A 25,529-nucleotide genomic window follows, 5' to 3' on the forward strand; every position below is an offset into this window, starting at 1 on the left:
AAGGGCAGGGCAGATCCTGAAATGGAAAGAGAGGCTCATTCAAAGGCAGCGTGCTGTGAATCGCAGCGAGCATGGAAGCTCATCACCTAATCCACAAAGGAGAAAGACACGAGGAAACCACTCTTCTCTGCTTCCTATGCGGAGTCTTCAGAATGGGAACTGGCTAATGCAAAGCCTGCTTGGCTTTCATCCTCATCTGGTTTCCACAGTGATTCGAGAATGCTAATATTCAGCATGAAATATTGTAACTTGATATTCAAGGCATCCAAATCTATAGTCTTTGATCAGCCTTTTATATAACATATTTAACTTAGAGAAAATGCTCAGAGATCACTCCTGTCATGGGTGAGATTATTAATATGTAGGAGTTATTAATTGTATTTTAGACAAAGATTTGATCAAAGCTTTAAGCCAAAATGAGAGCGTATTGCTAGCTGTCCAAATGAGTCTTTCAAATTATTTCACAGGCTAAATACAAAATGGGGGTGGTTATAATATGATGTGAGCTTTGGCTCATTCATAGTTATTTTTTGGCAGTTGCTGTTTGCCTTCTAGAGTGTGACCACTCTGGGTCATTTTCACCCTACTTCCATAAGTCGGGTGGAGAATTTTAGAACTGGAGGGACCACTGAGGCTCAAAGGAATTAGGTGACCTGTCTAAATATTAGCAGACTGAAATACTTCTTTGAATCCCTCATTCCTACTACATATGATGAGAAGAAAGGTAGGTAATTGTCACCTTGTTCTACTGCAGCTCCAGGAGGAAGCATTTTATCTTCCTGGCATAAATGAAATTGCGTGTCTGTGGTTTACTATGATCTATGTGGTTGGCCAGACCTGATGGGTAAACAAACATTGGTGTCACATAAATCATACCAGGATAAGGGGTTGTATTTTATGTGGATAATAGTTTGAAGGTCACCAGCAGTTATTTTAGAGATGGCTGGGAATAAGGAATGACATATAATTGGTGTACAGCATTCCAGAATTATATAAAGGGATTAAACATCCACTCTTCAAGTAAAGTCTAAAATATTAACCTGTGAAATAAACTAAATGAAAATTGTTTTTCCTCAGCTCCAGCACTTGCGATGCTGAATTCTTGGGCATTTTGATGCAAGTCTTATATTTACAATTTTGGCTTGTTTTAGTTTAGTTACTTGCAGTATAGATTAGAAAAGGGAAATACAGGCAATAGTATTTTTGCCTTTGGTCTTTGGAGACTATTCATACATTATATTAAAAATTTAAAAACTGATAGAAGTTGTTGTTTCCCATTTACATTTCCCTTGTATTTTTTTCATCTTTTCCCATGCTTAAATGATCAAATAAGAGGGTTCAGATCCTTTGCAAATAAAACGCTTTTGAATTAAAACATGGGTTACAATAGCAAAGGTGAATTATTTTCTCTGAATAGCTTGCCAGGGTCCTGGCATTTGCTGCCTAAAGAGGAATTTATTTCTTAGTTGGATAAGGTCATGTTATCTTCCAGGTTCAATCTTACTTTTTGAACAAATCAATAGTAACTCTAAAATGCTATAGAAAACGAATATTTTGTCAGGAAATGCAAAAATATGAGCTATGAGGATGTGAGTGAGGAGTGTTTGGATTGCATGCCATTTGCTTTTATTGTTTATTATAGACATCAAAGGAAACACGACAAATGATTAATCTTGCTTTTCTATATCCCTTTACATGGAATACGCCCCAGTATAAAGACATGAATCTTCCACTGTGGGTCCCTTTACTGCCACTGTGCCCTGGGATGCACTTGGTGTGGTCATCCAGCCCTTAATATATAGTGTAATAAAAACTATGGAAATGCAGATACTGGATCTTAGCAAACTCTCACCCAAGGAAATCTTTATCCTATAACAGATGAAATCTGCTGTTTTCTGCTGGTAAGTTGCAGTCTAGCTATTAGTGCACTATTAAAATAGTCTTCAAGATTATCCTGCGTCTATTGGAAGTGAGAGTACAAATTAAGCAAACCTCCAAGAGGGAAGGTACAATCATTCACAATGCTTTAGGACAAAGAAATCTCCCACAGTCCCCCGCCTTCCTTTTCTTCTGGGTTGGGAGCCCAAGCATGTTGCCCGATTGGCCTTTGGGAAAGCCTATCATAGAAACAGCTTGTGATGCTTTGGGTCAACTGACAGTTTACTGGCATTCTAAAGGCAATGTTGTTTTCTGCAAATAACTGGGAACAATCTGTGACTCCTACTCAACTCTTGCATTTTAGAGACAACATAGCATGCAGTCTCCTCTGTCAGAAGGGTATTCTGAGGAATGCCTAAAAAGGGAATGATTTTATACATTGATTCTTGAACATCAAAACATAGTAAGTAGGGATGACTGCTCAGAAATCACAGATAAACAAACTTGAAATGAAGATCTTATACAAGTTTAAACCCATAATACTGTACCAACAAGTTCCTGGCACACAGCAAACACTGAACAGTAGCCATTGTGTCTACTGTTGTTAATAACATGAGTGTTTCCTTGATATTAAACTGAACCAGAAGAGAATATATTTACCTTGGATTTTATCCCTCATATCATGGGCTTGCTCTACAAGCTGACTTGCGTGTTTAATGGTGTCCATGCTTTCCTTCTGAACAAGTTGCCCTTTTCTGGAGGCTTGATTTTCCTACAAATAATCCATATAAAGGCTAGATTAAATGTATGAGAAAAGAATGTTGCATAAGCACAGATAGGGAAGGGTGGGCATAAAGTATTTCATAAACATAAATCTTCCAGGCATGTGAAATTTCCATAACATATAACATCATCCCAAAAATAATGCATGAAAGCTAATATGATGGCCAGTTCTAAAATTTTTTTGACTTTTCCATAAGTTATTGGGATACAGGCGGTATTTGGTTAACTGAGCAAGTTCTTTAGTGGTAATTTGTGAGACTTTGGTGCATCCATCACCTGAGCAGTATCCACTGCACCATATTTGTAGTCTTGTATCCCTCCCCCTCTACTCTTCCTCCAAGTCCCCAAAGTTCATTGCATCATTCTTATGCCTCTGCGCCCTCATAGCTTAGCTCCCACACATCAGTTGGAACATACAATGTTTGGTTTTCCATTCCTAAGTTACTTCACTTGATGGCCAGTTTTAGAATGACAGAATGCTAGAAAATCTGGTGCTGTTCCTATACCATCAGTCACAGTTCAATCCCAACCCAACTGCCTTTCATATGTAATTTATTCTTCAAATTTTTACTGTATCTCAAGGTGCTGGACTAGAAAATTGCCTGTGTCCGCTGATCATTTTGACATTGTGCTGACTGAAGAGTTTAAAGTTTCAAAGAGAAAATTGTTGAAAAAATAGGCAGACCTTGAAATGCACCATGCTTCCAGTGGCTTCTGGGTGGTCCAACCACTGCTGAAATTGAATTACCACAGAGATTTCAAGGATTATTCTCCCTGGGTTAAAATGCTGTTTTCAGTGCTTCATTCCAAATTCCCATCAACATTGAGGGCACTTGTGTACAAATAACTGCACAAGCAGATTTGGCTCAGCGTGAATGGAGCTCTTTTCCGAGAAGCTGATTCCATTCTCTGAACTCGGGAGACTCTGTTTCAGAGATCTCACACAGTATTTGTCAAAAATAATGCCCAACTCAAATGCGGCCTCTGAAGAAAGGGTTTGTGTGGGCTTCTGTGTGTCTGTGTGTGTTTTTGTGTGCGTGGTTAAGGACAGAATGTGATCTAAGAGCACAGAAATGATTCAAGACCAGGACACCACCCTGTCTGCACAGCATGGGCGACATGTACTTCCTTTTGGGATTTGAAAGACTGATCTGTGGGTTATATTTTAGAGGAAGAAGACTTCTTTAGTCTGGCATTTGGTAAAATGACCACTTGCCTTGTCTGGTGCTGTTTTTGGCTCAGCTCTTTAAAAACTGCTGCAATACCTGAAGGAGCTGTGGGGTAATCTGCCACACAGAGCACTGGTAGACCCATTGTACAGTTTCCTGAGGATAGAGAAGTGGTTGTTTTGAACTTTTCTCCTCTCATCCAGTGTTCTACCCAAAGGATTACGCCATGATTTTACCAGGAATGTTTTTACACTCTCCAGGAATAATCCAAGCAAGTGGCCCTCTCAGATGGTCAAGGAAAAGGATGCAGAAATGGTATTATAACAAACACATGCCCAGAGGCTTTTTATCGGGCAGATTGGTAATCCCCTCCCTACAGAGCCCACTGTGCAGTGGCAATGTGGTCAACAGCCCCTTCATAAACTGGGCTCTCCGAATGAACACCGCCTTCTGAATCATTATATTCCTTCCTGCAATTCCAGTCTTCTTCTTGGCTTGCTCCAGTGCTTTCCAGATAAAACAGTATTTGTGGTCATTTTAAAACTAAATATGCCAAAACTGCAATAAATCTTAATGTTACTCCTCCCTGCTTTTAAAAAATATGGACACAAACATTTAAAATTTTAGAATTGTTAACAAGTTGATCTTTGATCCAGTTTAAGTTATATTTGCAAAGTGTAACACCGCTAGTTTTTACTTTGACTTGATACTTCAGAGTAAATCTCTGTTGTTATTACTGTGTCATTAAACTTACTATTTTTTGATATGGAAACTTCAGTTGAAGTGATGAGACAGCTGAAAAATGTCATGCCTATAAGAAGACCTCTTCTTTTTGACGAACGCCAGAGGGCGCTGAGATGTAGGTAGACAGAGATACATAGCTATTGATATACTGTATATATGACTCGATCAGTGGCAAAGAGGAACATCTATTCCTTTACATTATAAAATTACTGAATCGAACCTATAGTGATGGCTTATTTGAATGTTTATTTTTTCTGTAACTTTGCCTGTGGAAGGAAAATAATGATACAGGCACATGGTAAAACGGGTGTGCCTCGGTTTAAGAAAAGCTGAAATTAAAAAATTACCTTGCAACTGTAAACCAGTTGGTGGTTTACATTACAAATGTATTAGTCATTTGCTCACCTCAACAGAAAATTCTTCTTGTACATGTTTGACATAAAAGTGGCAAGGGTCTCTTGGTAATACAGTACATAAAAGGTAGATTATGTGAGGATGATAACCAATATCTAGGGTGATCATATATTTTATGGTTCAACCTGGGGCATTTTGCACATGAAAGGGAGAACTTTTAGTAATTACTCTGGGACACAAGTATAAACAGCAACAGTCCTGGACAAACCAATAGTAGGAATATTGGTGTGCTACTTCAGAATTTGTACAGTAATATCTACTTCTGCCTACCTCCTAAACATCAATGACCTCTAAATTCCTTTCCAGCCCTGATTACCCTCTGAGTTGCAGATTCACATCTCTATCTGCCCTCTGTGCATTCACAGATATTTCACTTTTAAAATGTCCAGAGTAATCCATTCGTGTCTGTAGTCTTAGTCATCCATGTCTCAGAATGGAGCTTCTCTCTTTGCTATTTCTCACCTCCAATTGGTCACCAAGTCTGTTTCATTCCACCTGCCACTCTGGCCTCTCTTCCTCTTTTCCATGACCACAGTCTCAGTTCATCCTTGTTCTCTGCAAATCCTTTTCAAACGAAGGCAAGACAGCAACCCACTACTCTCTTGTCTAGACCACTGTGGCAGTCTCCTAAGCAGTACCCGTGTTGTCAGTCTTCGCTGGCTAGTCTGTCATCCACACTGCAGAGGGACATTTCTAAAGTGCAAATCTAATCAGCTCATCATTCTGGGTAAATACCTGAATGACTTCCAGAGTCCACAGACTGAAGTTCCCATGTTCATGAGCATGTTTGGGAAAGTTCTTCACAACTGGGCCTCTGACAGCTTCTTCAGCATTATCTCCTGCTCTCTGCCTTACAATGAATCTTCCACAAGGCCATAGTTCCAATCCCAAGAACACAGCACGTTGCTTCACATCTATCTGTTCTCACAGTACTTATCGCTTGCTTGAGAGTATTTGATAAATTCCTACTCATTCTCAATACACACGCCAATACTCACCTTCTCTGAGAAGCCTTTCCTAGTGTATCCCTGCCAAAATAGTTCACTATTTCTTCCTTAGAGTTACCCTTCAGCCTGTACCATGTTTCTCTTATTAAATGCTGTATGATAATTATGTTTTTACATATCTGTTTCCCTGCTAGACTGAAGCATCTTGAAAGCAGGGCCTTATTATATTTCAGGACACCTAGCACTTAGCACAATAACTGTTATATACAGACCAGGCACAGTGGCTCATTCCTGTAATCCCAGCACTTTGGGAGGACTAGGCGGGCAGATCATGAGGTCAGGAATTCGAGACCAACCTGACCAACATGGTGAAACCCCGTCTCTACTGAAAATACAAAAAGTAGCCAGACGTGGTGGCACATGCCTGTAATCCCACCTACTCAGGAGGCTGAGGCAGGAGAATTGCTTGAACCCAGAAGGCAGAGGCTGCAGTGAGCTAAGATTGCACCACTGCACTATAGCCTGGGCGACAGAGTGAGACTCCGTCTGAAAATAAATAAATAAATAGATAAATAAATAAATAACTATTATATACAGACATCCAATAATGCTTCTGGAATAGAAATGTAAACAGTTGTCCCTCAGCATCCACAGCGGATTGGTTCCAGGACCCAGCTCCCATAGATACCAAAATTCACGGTTCTTCAAGTTTCTTATATAGACTGGTGTAGTATTTGCAATACTATAACCTATGTACATCCTCCCATATATATTGCATCTAAATCACCTGTAATACCTAATGCAATGGCTACACATCACTTCATTCATATGGATTCAAAGTAATACTCAGCATATGGTAAATTTGAATTTTGCATTTTGGAATTTTGTGGAATTTTTTCCAAATATTTTTGAGCCGTGATTGAATCCACGAATACAGAGGGCCGACTGTACTTAATTTTGTCCTGTCTTTTTGGCAGGACAAGAGATGAGGTTCAGATGCTTTTGATGCTTGGAGATAGCCTACTTTCCTTTTAGTCCTGTGGGTCTCTGCATGAGTTGTCATTCAGGGAGCTTCTGCTGTGGTCAAGGAGTAGAAGTGGAGACGGCGCAGCACCTCATGAGCTGCCCTTGGAGACTGTGCTTTGTGACTCTGGGCTCTGCAGTAGACCTGCAAGATCCAGATGGTGAGGGGTAGCACTGAGATTGGGAGAGGGCCGCATCTCACCTCTGCTTGTAGCCCAGTGACACTCTGACCTTGAGCACAGTGCCTCTGGGAACAGGGAAAAGTAGAATCTTGGCATGATCTTTGGAATTTTCATTGCAGACAAGATCAGCAGCAGCAAAAGTGAGCATCTTTTGAGCACTGGCTATTTATGAACACAGATGGATGGGCATCCTTTTAGGGGAATCCCAGACGTAAGTGGTGGGAAAGGACCATAGGACTTCCCAGTAGGAGGCTGGAGGATTTAGAAATGGAAGTTCAGACAAAACCGGTAGCTAGGTGGATGTAACTTGTGAGATTTGGGTCACATGAAATCTATGTGGCAGATAATTTGCAAAAAGTGGTATTACTTGTCAAGTTCAAGGGGCAGTATTACTGATTTTTATCACTATGGGTATACACAATGAAACCCTTTACTCAATTTAAAGCCAAATATTAGTTACTTTCTTGATAGAAGGCTTTCTAAGACACAGCTTTCCTTAAGTCTAAGAATCAATCATGGACTTTTCCAGACCAAGGGCTTGAAGAATGCTTAAAAAGTCATTCAGATCAGCCCTGGGCATTTGTTTTGAAATGTTTCAGCAGGTTTTTGCACCATCAGGACTGTAGTCAGAACATTATGTTCAATAAAAATCGATGGAAACAGCCGAGTGGAAGTTCCTAGTATAGTAGCTTTATCATCAACCTCCTGTGTGGGTGGTCTGTTCTTTTTGTCAGGGAGCCTTTTCTACTGTGATGTTACTTTCAAGCGTACATTATTTCCCCTCCACCAAAGCCTGCATTTAGCTTACATTAGAAATTGTACAACAAAAGGATCAGGAACTCTGCCTGGGCTGTGGGAGGAGCTAATCTTAGTGAAAACATTTCCTCAAATGTTTTCTTGAAAATTCTTTCCTCAAGAAAGAATTAAGGCCAGGCATAGTAGTTCACAACTGTAATTCTAGCACTTCGGGAGGCTGAGGTGGGCTGATCACCTCAGGTCAAGAGTTTGAGACCAGCCTGGCTAACATGGTGAAACCCTGTCTTTACTAAAAATACAAAAATTAGCCAGGCGTGGTGGTGTATGCCTGTAATCCCAGCTACCCAGGAGGTTGAGGCAGGAGAATCACTAGAACCCGGGAGGCGGAGGCTGCAGTGACCCAGATCGCGCCACTGCACTCCAGCCTGGGCAACAAAGTGAGACTCCATTTCCAAAAAAAAAAAAAAGAAAGAAAAAAGAATTAAGATACTTTTAGCAAGCTTCAACCATATCTGATACCAACATGAAGTAACAATGAGTTTCCACAAAGATTTGTTTCTTGGTATTTCCTTTGCTGTTTAAGAGATTTCACTGCTCTTCAAGCACTAGTGGTTGGATTAATATGTGCCATTGCTGGGGAACTAGGGACACAATGTTCATGTGCATTTCAAAATAGATGAATCTTCCAAGGGTACAATCAGAGTAATTTACATTTTTAAAAGCATAATCTCTTAAAGGGTTAGGGGTACAAGGTCAAAAGAGAATGCTATTGTTATTTTATTTTTTAAAAATTTTTGTTGAACGTGAGAATTGTTTATAATGTCAAGTATCAGTTTCTGAAAGCAGCAATTCTGAAGTACTCTGGCCAGCACTGGTGGAAAGTCATTAGAAAAAAAAAAAAACAACTGTGTGAAACATTCTAATATGCTAAATATGGTGCCTTGTGACTCCGTTTGTAGTTTTAAAATTAGTATAGCACATGGATGGGTATTTTTACATTAGGCTCTTGTGGAGTGCATTGAATAGCCTTTCACACTGACTCTGCTCATGTTTTAATGTTTTCCTGTTAATTCTTGACAGTTTTTACAAGCTGTATTTTTCTCAATATTTTTCTCTGTCTAGTTGTCTTTTTTGTTTATTTAGTTGTTTTATTGGATATTTGAAATTTTATCTTGTCAAATCTGTATCTTTTTACTGAAATTCTTTGTAATATATTTAAGTGTTTTGTTATTCCCTTTCAAGATTTAATAAGTATTTTGTTCTATTTTCTTGTGAATTGAGATTTATAGTCAACTCTTTAAACAGGTTAATGTATTTTAGTCTAGGATGTAAAGTGATGGTTGAAAGTGGTTTTTTTTCCTGCCAAAGAGCGAAATTGCTTTCTCAGGACAATTCCTTTTCTTTCCATTTATCATTTAATGTATACTTTAACAATATTTAAATTTTGTATTCCATATAATGAATTTTAATTCTGGATGCTCTATAGCTCTTAGTCATAAGATGCCTTAGCAAACAGCTGAAAGACCATCCTACTTAAACAAATCAACCGTATCAACCCTCCGCAAATACATAGAAAATTATCCACAAACATAGCTTTTCAAGAAAACCAATCAAAACGGGAAGAGACGGTAGAGACTGAGTATGTTAACTTTCTCCACAGGTCTGGTCTTGATTTATTTTAAGGCACATGGGTCACTGCAATTTTTCTGGACCATGTTAAGCCTCAGTCATTTGTGACCAGCCAGCCTCACATCAGCTAAATCCTTTCTTTGAAGGCTGTCCCAGAAACTGAATACATACGTACATACCTTTTCAACTAATTCCTCTACGTCAGACAGAAGGCTTTTCATCGTGTTCTCAGCATTGTTGATTTGTATCTTTCTTAGGGCGTATTGGTTTTCTCTTTCTGACAATTTTGTCTACAGAAAAATGTGTTTTGAAAATAATTAGTCAATGTGCACACCAGGTTTTTAAAAATGTACATAAAACTCTTTCAGTGTAAGAGGACTCAGAGTAGAGTGTGAGGCTCTTTTCTCAAAATAGTGGGGTCCACAGGCTGCTGCAGCCTGGTGTGAAGGGTGGGGTCTGCAGAGGGGACTGAGGCCCTTAGGGACTAAAATTCTGCAACTCCCCTCACTAGATCAGGGATGCTGGTCAGGGACTGGGTTGACCATGGGGAAAGGGCTCCTTTTTCTGATTTGTACAAAGGTACAGTGTAGGCTGGTGGTGACCCTGGGTGTCTGAGCTTTAGAAGTTTAATTTTGTTGGATCTGGAAGAACTGACCAACCCACCAGGATTGATGTAAATGGAGTACAGCAATTAGCTTTTTTCATTTCAATGCAAGTCTCTTTATTTCAGGCCCCTTGCTTTCTCCTTTTTCATTTTTGAGGAGGTGGGTCTAACTGTGGCTTTACCGAGATTACTTGAGAGTGAGTCCTTCAGTCTTGACACTGACTTCCTGTCTGCTGTAATGATTCCTGTCTTGAAGTTGTGCCTTTGAGGAAAGAGAATCTGAGTGGTTTCAGGAGGCCTGGATCTGGGTGACTCCCCTGGGAGGCAGTGTCTTTAGGTGTTCCAAAAGGTAATTTTGGACAAGAACCATTTCAAAGTTTAGAATAAAATTCACAATAAGATTCTATCCAGGCTACAATACGATTTTTGTTTTTGTTTACACTTTACATATTTGGCCAACTGCTATGGATATCATTTGCACCTCCAAAAAGCAATGAGTACTTAGTATGCCAGGTACTGTTCTAACTTCTCTATATATATCAATTCATTGAATTCTCTCAGCAGCCCATGAGATAGATGCAATAATTATTCTCAATTCCGAATGAGGAAAATGAGGGATTAAAGAGGTTAAATAACTTATCTACGGTCACACAGCTAGTGGGTATCAGAGCTGGGATTTGAACACAAGCAATCTAGTTTCAAAGTCTGTGCTCTTAATCATTTTCCTAAATTGACTAACAAAGTAGAACAATGTGCTGGTGTTAATTCTATTTTCCCTCAGATAATGATCATTGTTTTAAAAATATCATTTGGTTGTGATAGAAGCCCATGATTTCGTGGGAAAGAAAACTTTTAAATCCTAGCTAGAGAAGGACCTTTATATAGTCATCCCTTGGTAGTTGTGGAAGATTCGTCCCAGGACCCCGTGGGGATGCTCCAGTTCCTGATACAAAATGGCCTAGTGTTTGCAGATAGTGTATGCACATCCTCCAGAATACTTTAAATCACCTCTAGATGACTTATAATGCTACTTATAATACTAACACAATGTCAATGCTATTGTAAATAGTTGTTGGCCAGGCGCTGTGGCTCAAGCCTGTAATCCCAGCACTTTGGGAGGCCGAGACGGGTGGATCACGAGGTCAGGAGATCGAGACCATCCTGGCTAACACAGTGAAACCCCGTCTCTACTAAAAAAAAAAATGCAAAAAACTAGCTGGGTGAGGTGGCGGGCGCCTGTAGTCCCAGCTACTTCGGAGGCTGAGGCAGGAGAATGGCGTGAACCCGGGAGGTGGAGCTTGCAGTGAGCTGAGATCGGGCCACTGCACTCCAGCCTGGGCGACAGAGCGAGACTCCGTCTCAACAACAACAACAAAAAAATAGTTGTTATACTGTATTTTTCATTTGTTTATTGTTGCATTTTTTATTGTTTTTTAAATATATTTTCCATCTGAGATTGGTTGAATCTGAGGATGTGGAACCTGTGGATATGGAGGGCCAACTCTATTACTGTATTTTTTTTTTAATCTGTTGGCTGCTTTTAACTCTTTTACTAGGCATTAGCCAGTAGATCTATGACGAGGAACAAGGTATGTGTGTATGTCTGTGCATTTGAGTGTGTAAGTATGAGAAAATGAGAGAGAATGTGTGTAAATGAGAAGGAGAGGTGGGTGGGTGATGGGGTGAGGAGAGAGAGAGAAAAAGAAGGATGCTTTTACACAAACTCAAAACCTTGCAAATTAAGGCTAAGGAAATGGTAGCTCTGTGGTACCATTTGTGGTAATGACTTGAACAAGTAATGTGTGGCTGCACCAAGGAAATAAGTATTTCTCTTTCCTCAGTAGTTTTGTGCATAGATACTAGTCTTTTAGTCATTTCATTTCCCATATAACCTCTTTTGTAGACAGCAGCTCTTGTTTGGCCCAAGCTCATAGTTACAATCAACTTTTCATAATTTCCTATGAAATTACGTATGTTTTGTATGTTAGACCTACAGGTCTAACAATCTGTAATACAGGTATGAGACTCAGATACAAAAAGGGGTAGAAGGAATTGCTAGTTGTGGGCCTGTGAAGCCAGGATGAAAACAGAGTGGAAGGTAGAACATTCCTGCGTACTTTGAGGAGGTAGATGGTGGCGTTGATTTCATTCACGTGCCTATGAGCGGCGGCCCCAGAGGATACGCTCAGCACCCCGGATTTGCCTTCCTCAATGGAGAGTGCTGCTAACCGCAGGTCATCAGTCAGGTCCCAGACACACTTATCACAGCCTGGAGGTGAAACATTTCTTCAGAATCACGAGTCAAAGCATGCTGAAAGCAGGCTGTTTTAGCAGAACATAAACCTCTATCTCCTTGGTTAATACCATTTTAATTTTTGTCTCATGAGGAGTTGTAATTCTATTCTTGTCAGGCTTTAGTATCTTGCTTGGCATTAGCTAGTGAAGACAGCTATTGGCTAGACGCCCCTCCTCTCCTATTAGCTTTTCTCAGTCAGTATTCAAGGGCTAGCACTAACCTTCTCCCCACCCAGAGAGGGCACAGCTCCTCCCCACAGCCCCACTTCCTGGCAGGATGAACACTTCAGCACAGCACCGGGAGGTTTGAGGTTATCGCTGTGAGAGTTGCTTCCTGACATCTGATGAGGGCACTAAAGTTCAGGCTGAACGTGGGCACGTGGGGAGGCAGGTCCCATTTCCTCATCACTTCTCACTTTTCACATTTGAATTCCTCTGACCACTGTCATCACCTCTAGAACCCAGGGCCCTCCTGTGACACACTCACAAGGATGGCACACTGCATTTCAGAACCGCCTCGATCACCTTTTGCAACTTGCCTATTCCCGATCTCTTTCCCTCAGATGGTGCCCCCTTCTACAGATGTGACATAGGGAGACTGGCATGTTAATGGCTGTTAATATGTTAATTTGTTATTTGAAGTTTAACATGGTCTTACTTATAAGCTCTCTCAAGGAACTGAGTCCCAGCCAGCATTTCAGGCTTGGTGGGGGAGTGCTTAGGACCAGGCAGGCATCTTGATGTTCTTAAATTGACCTTACCTAGGGGGCCACCTATTCAGTGGGTAAACTTGGCATTGCTTGTGCCTCACATCCTATGCCATCTTCTAAGATGTGATCCAATGGTAAGGCTTATCTCTTCTGCTCAGAGGGACTGAGAGACCAAGATACTTTTGTTTGGGGGAGGGGGTGCCTACTATTAAATAATTTTTAAACCAAAAGTTTTGTTCCTAGTATAACTCCTCATGATTTAATTAACACGAGTGCCAGAGAAATCCAAAAAGATAAAAGGCAGCTCCATTTTGTAAAGCCTGAATATTTACTTCTGCTCCCACTTCAGATTTGGGGTAACTTGGGAGAAGCCACTTAAATCTCTTGGTATCTCAGTTTCTCCAGGTGTTGTAAAGTATTGTCTGTACATCATATTATCTGGGGACCTGAAAAGACAGTATAGAAAAAGGAGCTGAAAAGAGCTGTCACTGGGAGTTGTGTTTCTGACTTTGCCTTTGGCCATTGGGCAAGATGCTGAAAGTAAAGACTGGATAAGGCAGAGCTATGCAAATGTAAACAACCCCTTTGCCCAAGGGAATCAAGTGGACCACCAAGCACTTGGTGCAGGATCCATTTGTTGAGATGCAGAAAGGGTTAAGTCCAGGGGGTGGGACTCGGCAGTTTCTAGAGAGTGATATTGCATAGCGCTTCTTAATCCCACACCTGCAGCACATTAGAGAAAGTGGGGTTAGTCAATCATGTACTGTTTTTTTTACTTATGGTTGAGCAGTCCGTGCCTGTAGGGGGTTCCAAACCTTCTTCCAAGCATTCTCCGGTTACACTGTCACATGGGCCTCCCCCACAGTTGCACACTGTGGGAAACAAAAACAAGAGACGAGAGATTCACTTCTTAATGCTTAAAATATGGCAATATTTTCCTGGTTTCTAGAAACGCTAGCTATCAGTGTATAATTCGTCAGTGGGGATTAATTACATTCTTCCTTAAGACTGTGTAGAATCTATGATACAGAGATTATGCCCTTCATCCGATTAAGCTCCAGCCCAATGAGATTTTCAAAGGTGACCCTGGGCAAAACTGAATCTAAGTTTTCTAGGATTTCTCTCCCAACTCTTTGGGATTCTGACATGACAGTGCAATCGCTTCAGTCCAAAAATGTCCTGGTAAGTTTCACAAGATACTAAATGACCATGAGCTCATCATTCAACTGGAAATTGAAAGCCATCCCTTCCTTGCAGACTGATACTCCAGTTTAATTTAACTCAGGGGTTGATCATTGCCAGGTGTGAGGGAGGAGCAGCTCAGCAAGGAGTGAGTGAGGAGGCCCAGGAGCAATTCTTGGCTCCCACTGCTCTTGACCCTTGGCAAGACGGACTCCAAACTTCCAAATGACACCTATGAGTGCAATAAGAATAATGTGCTGGAAGGAATCAGGAACATTTTTACATGAATTTAGAAGACCTGGGAGCCCATTATTCATCTACCGATGATTTTCTATAATGCCTTTTGGAAAAAGCAAAAACAAAAACCCAATCTCATCAGACTGTTCAATTTCCACTGAGTTTCTGTGTGGGAACTAATTTGTAATATTTAAAGAGGAATTCTCTTACTATCTATGCTAGCAATTAACTGGAATAGAATTGTGCATTTCCCCCCACTTCTTAACTGTCTTTACTGAATAATCATAGAAACCAGGTTCATAGGGAGATCTATTTATTACATTTCATCTGTTTAATGTTCCACAAAATGCAGATTTATTAAACCATTCAGGAAGATCATGCTTTATTGCTTCTAAAATTAGCTTCTCTTCCAAGAGTGACCTGAATCTTTGTAGTTTAAACACAAATTTAGTAAATGTTTTGAGAATCAGGATGTCAACCTTTCAGGCTTTGATTTTGCCAACATTATTTCTGATGTCTGCCTTCTCTCTCTTTAGCTTGACTAGACACAGTGCTCCTTCCTTTCTGCTGTCATTCTCAGTGTTATGCCTCTGTGCACATTGCTTTTTTGTAGACATGTTTACTTTTATTGTGACTTCTGCAGAACATATTTGTTGCATTTTTTGATTTAAAACTCCTTACTCCTTGAATCTTTTCCAGTGGAAATCTGTTTCAGTGAGAGGATTTCTTACAGAGCCATGCCATAGGAGTACAATATCTCCTGCTCTCCCTCCCTCCCCTCAAAGTCACATAAGAGTAAGACATTCTCAATCTCAGCCTTCCTGTACTCTTAGAGGAAAGCAATCTCACTTCACTTTTGAAGAGCTTCACTCTATGTGGCAAATGGATTGGAGACATCATGAATAAGATTTGTGCATTTCAGTCTAACTGAAGTCTAACTGAAAGTTTTCCATGCTATCTTTGAAATATTTACTCTTACAATTTGAGGAAATTGGAGGGTAGTGGTGATTAAAAATGGTACCCTTGACTTGCTAATCTATTTCATGGAAATCTTGATTTTACCAAACATAACTGAAAGAAAGAGATATAGCCCTCTGAATAAGAAAACTGATTTGAACCATGCAAGATTTCTTTCTTCTTTCTTCCTTCCTTCCTTCCTTCCTTCCTTCCTTCCTTTCTTCCTTCCTTCCTTCCTTTCTTTTCCTCCCTCCCTTCCTCCCCCTTCCTTCCTTCCTTCCTTCCTTCCTTCCTTCCTTCCTTCCTTCCTTCCTTCCTTCCTTCCTTCCTTCCTTCCTTTCTTCCTTCCTTCCTTCCTTCCTTCCCTTCGACAAGAGTCTCTCTGTCACATAGGCTAGAGTGCAGTGGCACAATCTTGGCTCATGGCAACCTCTGCCTCTACCTCCTGGGTTCAAGGGATGCTGGGTGGGGCAATAGGCACCCACCACCACACCTAGCTAATTTTTGTATTTTTAGTAGAGATAAGGTTTTGCCACATTGGCCAGGCTGGTCTTGAACTCCTGGCCTCAAGCGATCCGCCTGCCTCAGCCTCCCAAAGTGCCGGGATTACAGGAGTGAGCCACCATGCCTGGCCTGAACCATGCAAGATTTCATTCAGTCTCCTGGTTAATGGCAGGTAATCCATAGAGGTCTGATTTATTTCTTTGATTAAAACTGGAAGGATACAAGATGCTAAGACAAAAGTTCATTTGTGTTAGTGTCTCCTAGTTTATTCCACCCATGAGCAAAGTTATATTAGTAGCCTTGATAAAAATTTCTATTCCTGGTGGGTTTAGGATGCATATTACTGAGAATGTATATTGCCCTGGGAAAGTGACAAGGGGGGCACTCACAATACTTCCCCAAGAGAAATTCTTCATCTAAGTTCAGTATTGGCAGAGGGTCATGTTGGCCAGGTAGCTGGCTTAGCATTTATGATACTGCACCTGCACAGTTCTTGGCTATCCTGGCGTCCCCATAGTAGCCAGGAGCACAGCGTTCACACTTGAATCCGGTGGTGTTGCGTAAGCAGTTCCTACACTGGCCAGTGACTTCATCACAATCTTCAAAGATCAGGTTGGGATCTGAATTTCCACTGCAGTCACATTTCTTACAGGTGCTTCCAATGAGTAAGGGGTTTCCATAGTAACCAGGAGCACATCTGAAGAGGAATATCACACATTTAAACATTTAGCATCATAGTTTTTCTTCCTTTTAATCTTCTTTCCTACAAAGAAGAAAGATGTAGTGGGTAAGTGTTGATCGCCCTCCCAGAATCCATTTGCACTCTCTCATCTTCTTCATAGGACCAGACTTTGTTTTTAAGGAACCATCCCTCCCCATTATTATCGATCATTTGGTTCACTTCATCTGTAGGCCATACAGTTCAGCTAGACTTCCAGCTATAGGATTGAACTAGTATATCCAGCCAGGGAACTGGTATACACAAATGATATATGATGGGTGGGACCAGATATGCCAAAGGTACTGCAGTGAGATGTATCTGTAGCGTACAGCTGGGAAATGTCCTAGCCACAACGTTAATAGCACCTCTGCTGAGAAACATTGATCTGTCTAGTCACAATGAATTGTTTAAGTAACTAAGCTTGAGCCAGTCAGTGCCTGGTATTCTCCTGGCTGAAAGGGATTGACTCAGGAGTGTAGCTTGGCCTCTCGTTTGAGGGTCATGGGGTGGCATTCTCTCCATCTTCAGGTGAATGAAGAGGCAGCAGGTAGTACTCTTAGCTCCTGGAAGCAACTTTTGGCTGAGCAAAGCCAGCTTGGAGTCAAAGCAGATGGCAGAGCTGAGAGTACCACAAATCAATGGAGTTGGAGCCCAGACGCCATGGATGTTTTAGATACGTGCACCCACAGAGGCCAGGTGCCTACCTGCATTTATTGTGTGAGCAGAGCCAGTGCCTATGGTCATGCTGGCTGGGTCTTTGATGAGACCGCCCAGCTGAGTTGGAGAATGGAGACTGAAATCCATCCAGCCTTTGCTTGGCTTGCCAAGCTATGCATTCTAGGTGAGGCTGTCTCTGCCCGGAGAAAGAACTGCCTTTCCCTACTTTCCCCAAAGGTGCCCTGCAGGGCAGCAGAGGCCCTGCTGTGAATGGTGGGCTTGTAGGCCCCATCTAAGGGAACAGCTGTTACTAGGCTCCAATTGATTGTTGCCAGCCTAGAGCCTTGAGAGGATGAAGGACTTATGTTGCCATATTTTATTTTTGGAGAAAAAAGTGGAAATTTGGATGTTTATGTGAAATTGCAATCTTTAAAAGTTGATTCAAACTTTGTAAGAGCACTGTACAGTTCAAGCTACATGCTTGTTGGCTAATTGTGCACTCTCTTTTGCTGTGGACTCTAAACTAATGTGGAAGATGGGCCAACTGGAGCTGCAGACACTTTGGGAGTAGCCGGAAAGAACACGTGGTCACATCATAATGGGATTGAAGGTCAGGTAGAGAAGTTAGTTCTGATACATGAGAGAGAAAAAGAAAGAGAGTCAGCAAAGGGTTTTGAGCATAATGGAAGTGGTAGTGAAGGCAGTTGGTGCTGGCTTCAGCATGCAGGATGGACTACACGCTGGAGCAGAGGGAGGGGGTGGGGTACAGAGGGCCTGGGCTAGGGTGTTGGCCTTGGGAGTGGAAAGGAAGGGAGATCTTTCCAAGGAAATCAACAAGCCCTGGCCAGTAATAATAAACACTACATTTTTTAAAAAAAAGGATTCCCTTTAAAGTAAGGGAATTATGATTCAGAACATTTGAAAAACAGATAAAAAAAAATCATATCTGTAATCCCAGGACCCTAAAAAAGTCACTGTCAACATTTTGTGTATGTTCCTTCAGCCTCTGTTCCCATGTCTCAGTTTCTTGGTGTAGTTGTAGTGATAGTATATGGTCAGTCTTTAAACTCTTTACCTGCATTGAGCTTCATAGCTTCATCTATGTGAGTTTATTTAGTTACCACAGACACCGTGGGAGGGAGGCCACACAGGCCTGGCATTCTGGGAGGCTACTTCATTTTTCCATGGTCACATAGTTGGAAAGTCAGAGTGCAAGGTCCAAACCTTCTGACCCTGGAGTTCTTTCTTTTGTTCCACCCTGGACCACACTGCTGCTGCTGTAAATGAATAAGTAGATTCATCCAACACAAGGACAATTCATGTCCATTTTATGGAAGGCATAGAGGGAGACAGGATGAAGAAAAACACATAGCCCATGCTCTGAAGGAATAGCAAATGAATTAAACATAATGATACAGAATATGAACTTAGAACTCAGGTCTATGAAAAAGACGGGGATGAGTGTAAGTTGTACACAAGCCACAAAGAGACACTCCGAGAGGAAATAGTCAATGAGTGTTGTTATGCACACTTTCTCATGTCTTTGCACCTCAGATTTATAGGCCTGCAGGTCCCTAAGCCAGCATAAATTATTCCTCTGTGGAATGTGTGGCTGGATTGAATTTCTGGCCTTTGCTGCGATTCACCAAACAAAGAATATTAGGCTTTTGCGCTGACTGAAATGAGACTCAGATCTACCAGCTCAGTGTGTAGCTGGGAATCTTAAGGTCTGGGAGTGAAGGGGTTGCCCAAGCTCACAGGAGTCAGATGCCGGTAACTTTCTTTCCATTTAATTCTACTGCATGTGCTTTCCATAGGAGGTCCCCTGGTCTTTTACAAGAGAAAACTCAAATTTTCGATTCTGTAAGTTGGAATCTCAATCACAGTGGAAACCTACTTTGAGTTACTCTGAGTCTCAAGAACATCCTCTGGTGGTAGGTTCGGAGTTTGACTACAACTCTGAAGTTGTAGCCAAAACTCTGGACCCTATGGATTTAACAAAATGAGCATACAAAAGTTTACTTATGATAGTCCCTGACAAACTCCTACTTTTATAGATAAGAAAGCTAGAAGGCAGAGAAGCTAAATGACTTGTGAATTGCTGCATAGCTCAAACCTCTGTGGGACTGCAGGCTTAATGTTCTTTCCACTCCAGCAGTCTAGCAGCAAAGAATGAACTAATTAATAAATTAATGATTATAAAAGTGCCCAAGCCCGCCCTCAAAGAACTAACAACAAAGGCACAAAAGCACCAGTATTTGAGTTTACAGTCAGCATTGGAGCCTTGGTGCCCACTAGCCTGGTCCTATTTTTTCTTCCATAATCTCATTTCTAGTCTATTAATGACTTGATCCATCCAGGGAAAATAGAACTGATAAGTTTATAGCTCAAATGAAAGGATTGTGGCATATGAAACTGCCATTTTGGTTAGTGATTATATTATTTGGGCATAATGGACAACCGAAAGATATTTTGTTTAGAAAAAAACATTATTTTGACCAAAAACTTTGTTTCAGGAATGTTTGAAGATCCCCCACTCCGCCCGCCCCTCCGCCCGCCCTTTCTCTTTGTCTTCTGCTCCTCCTCCCCGGGCTCTAAAACTGGCACTGAAAGTCTTTATCAAGAGTGCTCAAACTCCTGGGCTAGGTGGCTCAGAAATCTTTCTGGGAGGGATGTCACTCTGTAGCTGTCATTGGGATTAAACAAAATGACATGGGAAAAAAAAAGCACTTGTTGCAAAGTAGGTGTCATGTAAATGCTCTCCACTTCTTTATGAAAGACTAAGAAATATGGCTAGGAAAACGTATGTAACTGGCCGGGTGCGGTGGCTCAAGCCTGTAATCCCAGAACTTTGGGAGGCCGAGGCAGGCGGATCATGAGGTCAGGAGATCGAGACCATCCTGGCGAACATGGTGAAACCCCGTCTCTACTAAAAATACAAAAAACTAGCCGGGCGTGGTGGCGGGCGCCTGTAGTCCAATCTACTCGGGAGGCTGAGGCAGGAGAATGGCGTAAACCTGGGAGGTGGAGCTTGCAGTGAGCTGAGATCCGGCCACTGCACTCCAGCCTGGGCGACAGAGTGAGACTCCGTCTCAAAAAAAACAAAAACAAAAACAAAAAAAAACAAAAAAAAGTATGTAACCTATTCAGGGTCACAGGACAAGAACTCAGGAGTTGGGCAAGCTAGAGAGTATGGAATCATAAGAACTCTATGCAAATAACAGGGCTTGAGTGTGAAAACCTTCATGTCTTCAGAGATAATTAGACTCAATCCCCGCATCACAGTAAACCTCAATAAATGTTAGCTTTCTCTTGTTCTTCTTCCTTATTCTTCTTTTCCATCATCAAGGCCATCATTGAAATCATTATGATTATCATCTTCATCTCTGATGATACTGTGTACTGCCTTTCCTGTTAGGGGTTTAAGTCACTTTGGATTTGCTTTAATTTGCCCCATTCTTTTCTTCTGATCCTTAAGCAACAAGATTAACATATCAATTATCATGTAGTCTTAGCATGTTTCTCACTCCACCACCAAGTCTGATGCATGAAAGTATACTATTAAATTTGCTATGGGAGGCAGTGTGAATACTGAGGCATTGAGATCATATGACTGAAAATGGTATTGAACGTTGAGGGTCCTGGGTTTTAGTTTTGGATTTATTGCTAACCCAATTGTGTGATGTTAGATTAAGTCATTTCTGGCTCAGAGTCTCAAGTTCCTCATCTTACTTTTTAAATGAACTAAGTATACACACACACACACACACACACACACTACACACTACTATATATTATATATTTGGGGGCAGGTGAAGCTGGTGAGTCCTGAATAAGGATTTTTTTTCCCTTTTATTTTTTAGTTGACATGTAATGATACATATTTATGGGATACAGAGTGATATTCCCATACATGTATACAATGTATAATGATCAAATCAAGGTAATTAATATCTCATCACCTAGAACATTTATCATTTCTGTGTATTGTGAACATTCAGAATCCTCTTTTCTAGTTTTTGGAAAACAGAAACTAAATAATTAACTATATTCACCCTAGAATGCTGTAGAAAGCTACAACTTATTTCTAGCTGTAAGTTTGTGTCTGTTAACCAGCATTTCCCTATCCTTCCCCCCATCACCTACCACCTGCCACCTTTCTCAGCCTCTAATAATCAGAATTATTCTCTCTACTTCTATGAGCTCAAGTTTTTTTAGCTCCCTCATATGTGGGAGAATATGTGGGATAAAAAATGTGGGCTGCTTCACAATTCTGCACGTCATCCTTGCACAGAGGCCATGCTAATCTTCTCTGGGTTATTCCAATTTTAGTATATATGCTGCCCAAGGGAGCACCTCATCTTCAAAATGTTGTTAGTTGTTCCTACTGGGATGAGAATGAGAATTGCAAAACTCTACAAGGCTTGTGCATTTTACAATTATTTGCATCAGCAGACAACTTCCATTTGCAATCTCTATTCAGCCAGACTCAGTCAACTCTGGGTCACCCTTTCCATTTTCCTGGAATGGGGTGGGAGGTTGGGGGTAAAACAGGGCAAGGAATGGCTGACTCTTGTCACTACATAGTACCTTTTTTAAAGGAACATGAAAAGTGCTGTTGTTATTTCTTATTGAGAAAAAATCATTTTTACTTAAATAAAAACAACTGAGGCCTTCAACATGCCAGATACTGCGCTGGGGGAAGAATAGACAGAGGAGGGATATGATACTGCATCTGTCAAGCAGTTCATGGTTTCACAGACAGATAAAGAAGCCATTGTGTGATTTTGAGCAAGTGACTTAAATTATGTTGCATTTCTTCCTCTGTAAATAAGGGTGAAAACAGTATCCCAGAGGATTTTGGGGGCTTTTGAGGCTTAAGTCACTGTCTGTAAAGTTTTTACAACAGTGCCTGACACACCACCCAGTAAGTACTTAATAAATGTTATTATTTTTATCATCATGATCATGGTTTAAATACAATACAATGTGGAAAGCTTGCCAGCTGATCTGGTGGATTTGGGGAGTAGCATGTCCAACATGGGGAGTTTAAAGTGTGAGGTGGGAGAAGGTCTTTAAGGAGGAAAGACAGGTAGGGCCCAGAGCAGGCCAACACTCATGGACCTAATTGTTAAGACAAGGCAGATCGGTGTGCTTGAGCTGTTTTTTAGCCAGTAGTGTAAGAGGCAGAGTAAGTAAAACATGCTTTATGTTTTAGACCAGTGTTTTGCAAATTTGCACATAACATGGATTCTTTTAAAAGGAAAAGCATTTTCATATAATACCCCTTCCAGTGTTAGCTTGAATTATCTTTAAATATTTCATATTTGAAGCTAGCTAGAAACTCCTTATGTCTATGGTTTTTACATGTCTTGAAAACCAAAATGAATTTTCAAATACAACATAAATAAAACTATGAAACTAATCAATTTCAGATTCACATTAATTCAATACAATAATTGATGTTGTCTTGTAACCAAATGTCCACTTGCAAAATGATGTGGTAGAGACTGCTTGCGTTCAGCATGCAAATCCAGCCATGTGCCATGTGACGACTTATGTGTCTCACCGATTTTCATTTTGGAATCTTTAGTTTTACAGTTTGCCTTGATGTCATGCCACTTGACTTCCAATTGTCTGTAATGCGTCATTGACACGCTGTCACCTCTATTATTTTCCGCCAGCACTGAGGGAGATCTTCCCTTATTATAACATGACAGAGCAGAAAGTCCAGAATGTGTTTCAATGAATGTTTTCCTTAAAGTTATTATTAAAATTAAACATAAAATTGGGAAAATATTCACCGAGAACTCACGAACCTTCATTTCCGAGGACAACCAACATTCTTAAGTCACGGTTTGAGAAATACTTCACTAGTATGAGAGTGTGGTATTGAAGGTCGAGGTAGAGCAGTAGTTCACAAAGCAGTAAGAGTCCTGGTGCATGAGAATCCAATGGGAAGTCAAAATACAGGTCCTGGGCCTGAGCCCTGGATATTCTTTTTCAGTGGGTGGTAAAGGGCAGTTGGGGAGGGCTCAGGAATCCAAAGTTTTCCCAGAGACAGACTCAATGATCTCTAAAGTGCAAAAAGAACTAGCATGTTCTTGGTTTGGACTAATTATTACCTGTGTTTAAAATAGATATCCATACAAATCAGCTGCCTATTTAGAAAAGCTCTTTTGGAGAGGTTCAAGTTTACAAATACATTGAAAACACAGATTAGGCAAATGTTAACTCAGGCAACTTAAGAGCTTGGCTGTTCAAGCAGAAATCCTCCTCTTATTCCCAGGGTCAAACACAAATGAAAAGCAGCAAAGGCCACCACCATTTGGAAGATGAAGCCCTTCTGGCTCAGTGTCTTCATCTGCAAGATGACAAAATACAACCTTTTCTAAGGTGGCTGTGAAGATGACAGATGAAGAATGTAATGCAACAAGGACACAAGTGACCATTAATCAGTGCCACTATTTAGCTCAGAACCATAATTTCTAGCTAAGGAAACTGGGACTCGGGGGAAATGAGCCAACGTGTCCCAGGAACACATTCGGCAGTGGCAGAAGTTGGACAATGACCACCATGACTCATACTGTCACCTGCTAATTCTTACTGAACATTTATTCAGTGCCAGGTCCCATATTTAAAACTTTACAGTATTATCTCATAACAGTTTTATGAGATGGGTAACTTTATTTTCTCCATTCTGTACAAGTGGAAATTGGCACTTGGAGAGGTCAAAGAACTTGCCCGGGTAGGTCACAAAGTGGTGGAGCTGAGACTCACACTAGCCAGGTTGATGCACAAATCTCTTCTTTTCAACACTCCACTTTCACTTCCCAGACTATTGCTCTTGTCTGGAGCCTACCACTCCAGCCGCAGATCTGACCCAGTCTTACTGGGTAATGGCAGAGCTCATGAGCCTCCTATGTGGGCTGAGGCATTTATCATCTGTAATTCCTTGTCAGAGCAGGGTATGCTGTCCTGTTGAGGGTTTGGGATGACAGAACCCTTCTCTGCACCCCTGTGTGATTTTACAGGACTGTGCCCTTAGGGTCCAGGCGATTTCACTTCTGGGAGCTTTGCATTTGGTCAGCAGGGCTCTATCTCAGGCCATTAACTCTCCCCATGGGGGCCATCGAACACCCATTAGCAATACTGCTTAGTCATTATCAAACTAAACTGAATTTAACCTCAGATACTGAGGAGAAAAAGCTCAATCCTGGCTAATTAACAACCGCTGCAGACCTCCTGTGAGCCAGAAAATGAGTAGATCAGGTGCCTCCTATTCCTGTGTCCCCAAGTAAGGAAATATAGGATACGTGTGTCACAAATATTAATCAACCCAATGTAATCGATCATCTCTGTCAGTCCCTCCTAAGAGATGAAATTCATGTGGGCCTTAAGCTCACTTTCCTCTTATGGCAATAAATAAATAAATTTTTAAAAGTCCACAACCCTTTAGTGATATAATTATCCACATTTTGCACATTTAATAATCATAATAATAATGCCTTCCAAGTGCAAAGATTTTTCTCTGTATCACAGATACTGTGGCTTTTTTATTTTTTTTTGCGTTTCAGACCCACTTTTTGAGAGATACAGGGTATTTTCTTTGGAAGTGAGATTGCTTATAATTTAAAGTTTACATTTTGAGCCCCAGGTTGAGTTTGTGAGCCCGTCTGTGCTGTTGAGCGCCTGCAAATGAGTGACTGGGTGCTTGACTAGCTCTGCTTAGCTCTTCCTCCCCTGTCTCTAGGGCACTACACATCATTTAGCTGCCTAAACACAATGGTGAGGCCAACGCTAATAGCATTTCTGTTAAAAACAAGAAAACCTGTCTGAGAGACTCTTTTAGCAAAAGTAATTTTATCTTACAATACTGTGAGCAGCTGGCAGGTGGAGGGAATGGGAAGTATCTTACCAGGAATCATTCAGTGGAAAGCCTCTCGTGCTCTGCGGAGAAGGCCTTTCTTACATGAGCAAAGCCCAGAGCAGTTTAGAAAACAGTGTCATGTGCTTTTCAAAAGAAGACATTTATGTGGCTAAGAAACATGAAAAAAAACCTCATCATCACTGGTCATTAGAGAAATGCAAATCAAAACCACAATGAGATACCATCTCATACCAGTTAGAATGGCAA

The 25,529-nt window shown here is 41.0% G+C and overlaps 1 protein-coding gene and 1 non-coding gene across 4 annotated transcripts in view; both read right to left on the bottom strand.

The window, feature by feature from the left end:
• LAMA4 (laminin subunit alpha 4) overlaps positions 1 to 25,529 on the bottom strand; it is a 150,400-nt gene that overhangs the window by 70,329 nt on the left and 54,542 nt on the right. For 2 of the 3 annotated variants that reach the window (XM_030929061.1, XM_010359882.2), the window contains exons 6-10: positions 16,497 to 16,711; positions 13,911 to 14,006; positions 12,247 to 12,398; positions 9,705 to 9,815; positions 2,539 to 2,650 (exon numbers count right to left, since the gene is read on the bottom strand). In XM_030929061.1, the coding sequence (XP_030784921.1) occupies positions 2,539 to 2,650; positions 9,705 to 9,815; positions 12,247 to 12,398; positions 13,911 to 14,006; positions 16,497 to 16,711 (686 nt within the window). The remainder of the gene's footprint in view (positions 1 to 2,538; positions 2,651 to 9,704; positions 9,816 to 12,246; positions 12,399 to 13,910; positions 14,007 to 16,496; positions 16,712 to 25,529) is intronic. The other variant, XM_030929062.1, reaches the window with a different exon arrangement.
• LOC115897087 lies at positions 21,642 to 21,748 on the bottom strand. The gene has a single exon (XR_004057034.1). It is a non-coding gene; the product is annotated as a U6 spliceosomal RNA (small nuclear RNA).

The sequence above is a fragment of the Rhinopithecus roxellana genome, chromosome 4 (genome assembly GCF_007565055.1).
Source record: "Rhinopithecus roxellana isolate Shanxi Qingling chromosome 4, ASM756505v1, whole genome shotgun sequence".
NCBI classification, from domain to species: domain Eukaryota; kingdom Metazoa; phylum Chordata; class Mammalia; order Primates; family Cercopithecidae; genus Rhinopithecus; species Rhinopithecus roxellana.